The sequence below is a fragment of the Dipteris shenzhenensis genome, chromosome 16, assembly GCF_047967505.1.
Source record: "Dipteris shenzhenensis isolate YYH24624 ecotype China chromosome 16, Dip_SZ_1.0, whole genome shotgun sequence".
Taxonomy (NCBI): Eukaryota; Viridiplantae; Streptophyta; class Polypodiopsida; order Gleicheniales; family Dipteridaceae; genus Dipteris; species Dipteris shenzhenensis.
Window position 1 is genome coordinate 21,502,242 of NC_141611.1, and position 4,356 is coordinate 21,506,597.

At 41.1% G+C, this 4,356-nt stretch overlaps 1 protein-coding gene across 2 annotated transcripts; it reads right to left on the reverse strand.

The window, feature by feature from the left end:
* Positions 1–901: 901 nt before the first annotated feature.
* Positions 902–2,332, reverse strand: LOC147892686 (uncharacterized). 2 transcript variants are annotated; one of them, XM_087386706.1, is made up of 4 exons: positions 2,226–2,332; positions 1,875–1,937; positions 1,695–1,784; positions 902–1,262 (listed from the first exon to the last, which is right to left on the reverse strand). In XM_087386706.1, the coding sequence occupies exons 2-4, from the start codon at positions 1,933–1,935 to the stop codon at positions 1,021–1,023; spliced, it is 393 nt and encodes a 130-aa protein (XP_087242832.1). In that variant the 5' UTR covers positions 1,936–1,937; positions 2,226–2,332; the 3' UTR covers positions 902–1,020. The 2 variants fall into 2 exon arrangements, with proteins under 2 accessions (XP_087242832.1, XP_087242831.1); XM_087386705.1 differs by having other exon boundaries at positions 2,145–2,293.
* Between the last annotated feature and the right edge of the window lie 2,024 nt (positions 2,333–4,356).

A 4,356-nucleotide genomic window follows, 5' to 3' on the forward strand; every position in this document is an offset into this window, starting at 1 on the left:
AGAAGTCCCACCTTCTCCTGCAACTCTCTTCACAATGGTGGGTCCCTCTATTCTGTAAAAGTTGTCAACTTGCAAGACATCTTGTAATTGTGACATGTATGCGTGTGGCACATGAAGAGTGATTGTCTCAACAATCTATATTAGTTAGGCCGACCCACATGAAGATAGGATATGGGACATCCTTGGCTTTGAAAGTGCCGTACTTGGCCAACACTTTCCCTTAGAAAACAAAGCAGTAAGGTATATAGTTTGCCAATGCGCTTTTAGGTAACACTAGTAGGTTATTCAGGTGTGCTAAAATTGGCTCTGCTACAACCACTGATCCAACAGTGTGGGGTTCTTTGTTTGGGTCATTGGGTGGATTGAATGTTGCAATTTCTTCGCCTAGGTGACAAGCTTAAGCTAGCTAGAAGACATGGTTGGACCCGGTGTTTAGAAAACTTGTGGCCAAGGATGACATTTAATTTTTCCACAAAGGCACATGTGTTATTATGCCTAGCCAAGGATTGGGAACAAAGAAAAAACCAAATTATTTCATTTCATATTTGTGCTTTCTTAAAGTAAGAAGGTTGAGTTTGATCATGTACATTTAGAAATGAAGTATTACTCTCTTTCATAAACAAGAAAAAAACGCTACCAGAAAGTCTTTATGTATTTGTTTTGTTTGTAGTCATTGTTTGCGTAGCATCACCACTGGAACAAAGTTTCTAACCATATTCCATTGTTGAGTATAAGTAGTTGGCAAATATAAAGTAGTAACTTGACAAAGAACAACCCTAAAAATCAACAATGACTACCAAAGCAAAAGCATGCTTGCTCTTGTTTTTTGAACTATTCAGTGTCAATATCCAAATCTAACTATTCAGTGTCAATATCCAAATCTAACTATTCAGTGTCAATATCCAAATCTATCCTGCCGTGCATCCTCAGGCAACCTTTTCTCTGTAACTCTTTGCGGACTGGGCAAGATAAGTTTTGTCATTGCTTAGCTCCACAAGAATAGCACACAAGCGTTCACTTTCAGTGTATGCTTCCTCGGCTGCTGCATGAAAACAACTCTTCAATGTCTTTTTTGTGGGCTTCTTGATGACAGAATTTCTGAGCAAACTGCCATCTTTTGTGACTTACCTTTGCTGGTGTGAATAGAAGAGGCACATTCAACGCTGAACCTGGAGCAGGGAATGATGTTTTGAGCAAGCAAGCACCAGAGATTGAAACGAATCCTTTCTCTGCCAAAGCCTGGACCTCTCCCGTGATAGCACCTGAAACTTAGCGCCAACAACATCAAACTTTGAGATCACATATAATAGACAGGATGGCTGTCAGCTTGCACGTACATGATAGCATATAACCAAAAAAAAACTGACAAGGCCAAGGCAACCGCAACTCATTCGTGAGTGACAGAAATTGCATCGCAGTACTCGTTCTATCTCTGTCATTCTAGGTGTAGCAATGAACTATTTCTTACATGATAAATCCAAAGTTTTCGCAAACAACAGAGATACTTGTGGGGCGGACATCACCAACAAAGTACGAGCACTTTGTAAAACCATGCTCACGCGCTGAGAGAGATCTAAGCTGGACTTAACGGAAAAAATACATGAAACTACGAAGAAACTTCCATGTGCAGAATGATCCAGCATTCAGCTACCAACAGTATTTGTCCCGTAAGGATTGAGTCGTTAGCTTGGTACCTTCTACCGTCGATCGCTGCTCCACATCCAAGTTTTCATGCTTCTCCTCCACAATAACGACCTTCTGTGAATTCCGCTTTGCAACATCTGCTATTTTCCTCACGCAAACAGAACATTTGGTAAGAAAACCGATTACGAGATGCAAGAACGATCTTCACAACACATTCCATACACACAGACCTTGAAGCCGAGACGTTACTTCATCAGGACAATCTGGCTTTGGCTCTGCAATACTCATCATGTCTGCAAAGAAGATTTCACAATGAAGAACCACAAATCTGAAACAATGAATAAAGAATGAAGAAAACGAGATGAAACGAAGAATCGAAAGGACGGAAATGTTAGAGTGACCGTTTTCAAACAAGCAAATGAAGAAATCAGAATTTACAAGCGGAAATGAAGAATATGAATACCAAAATCACAGAATCTACAAACCCTTATTGAATTGACCACTAGTGGTATCCATAGACTCTCCCGACAATTGATCCTCATCATCTGAGGTAGCCATGCTCACTACAACAAAGTTCTCACCGATTGCGGAGCAGAGTTTCTTGCAAAGGAGCACTCAACAAGCACCACAAACGTCGACAAAAAAAGCACGTACTGGAACCAACGGAGTTAGGATTTCTCAAGAATAGAAGATGTGCAGGAGAAACGCCCTCGGATCTTATAGTGAACAACATAGTTAGCAGCATGGTTTGTGGAGAGTGGGGGCCAAGAGGAGGAGAGAGCATCACTGGAGAGCATGCTGATGTGCAATGTCATGCCAGGGCTTAAACCTCCGATGGTTATGGCTCTCCCACTTCCACTGGTGCAGTTCTTTAATATCTCTCTCCCTCTCTCTCTCTCTCTCTATCTCTCTATGCTTTGTCTTCATTGAGTTACAGGAGATATAACACGTTTAGAAAATCTAGTTGTTATAAGTTGAAAGATATTGATGAAAGCATGTACACAACAACCTAGCCTAGTGTTATGATGTGGAAGACAAATAGTGGTCATTCTTTAGGAATTTGTTTATGCCTTCTAATGCAAGTGATTAATGAGACAACACGCTCCTCTTGTCTTTGTGTCTCAATGGATAGACGAATGCAACTATGATTGCAACATTAAAAGAAATTCTTGTTTGCATTGTCTTTAATAGTGTACAGCTTTGTATTTTTGAGTGCCGACAGAAACTTAGTATGAAGACTTTGTATAAAAGGATGCTCAAGTATGTGTGGGTATGTGGATTTGTATGTGTGAGAGCATATTTTTGTACTATGGTCTACACCCACTGTTGGGCGTTGATGACGTCAGTGGGAATGTCATAGTAGCTAGTCCTTGCTATGCGTGATGGAGTTTATGGTTTTCAATCTTATGAGTGACTATCGTGAGATTGAAACTGCACTATGTTGTGTTTTTCCTGGATTCATCTAGGTATATACAGCTTTGTATTTTTGTTGCCTTGAATAGGCCATTTAGAATAGTGTGATTACTTGCTTTGAAATTGTTACCTTCAATAGGCTAGTCTCAATTATTTCATAAGAGCATGGTATGCTCAAGTACAATTTCCCTTGCAATATCATTGAAATTAAGGACTATGTGTGGTGAGTAATTCTCATGCTAATCTTTTACATAGACCTAAATAAGAACATAACAACATTTGAAAGTCATTTGAATTACAAGGAAGCCTTTGTGATTTATCACCTTGTAAACAATTACACACAATTTTTTAAATTAAAATATTACCCCTAGCTCTCAGCATGGCGACAAGATGCATGGTCAGTGGGCACTGGACAGTGTCAGGAGCTGTGTGGCTCAAAGGCAGGACCAACGGAACTGTCAGGAGTTTTGTAGCTCAAGGGCAGGACCAAAGGAACTTCAAAAATGTGCATTTCTAAGGTTCGGGTAAAACTCACATTTATGTGAAAGTTAGGCCCAGTAAGCAGTTGGGATTTAATGTCCAAGCAGGGGCTTTGTGATTTAATGCATTTACAAGCAGGCCCTCTAACTGGCTATTTCAGCCTCTCTTACGAGTTGTTTTCAGCATTCTCTGCTCTCTTGCTTCAGAATTTGGAGGTTTCAGCTATGGAGAATGTGTGTACAGCATGTACAGGAGTTCGGACAGCCCTCAGTCCTCTCCTCTTGGCATGGGAAATCCATCGGGCAGCTCTAGAACTCCTATACCTGCTGATTTTGACCTAAACTCTTCGGAACAGGTTATAACAACACCTCAGGCTGAGATCCTCTCTTCTTCTCTAAGATCTTGGTCTTTCTAGACACTTATGTTGCAGGAAAACTCACTATTCGTGAGAGGAACAGTGTAGGCATTCATGGGGACTCTGCAGGAGTCCGGAGAAGCGCCACTTTTGCTAGAGCATCATCCTGGTGCCAAAGCAAGACAGCCTCTTGAAAGTCGTCTTCATCAAAATCTGTAGCTAGAGGTGACGGTCGCTGAGGTCGGGGGGTCGCACCAGAGATGATATACAAGATTCTCTTCTGCACAAACCAAGCTTTCATCACAGCACTCCAGGTGTGATAGTCAGGACCTTGGAACTTATCGTCTTTGTTAGTACACGGGTGTGCCATAAGGAAAATATTGAAGATAGAAATGAGGAAAATAGAGAGATATCTGGAGCCACAGAGCTGTCAAGATCCCAAGGGAAAACACAAAGTTGAAAAG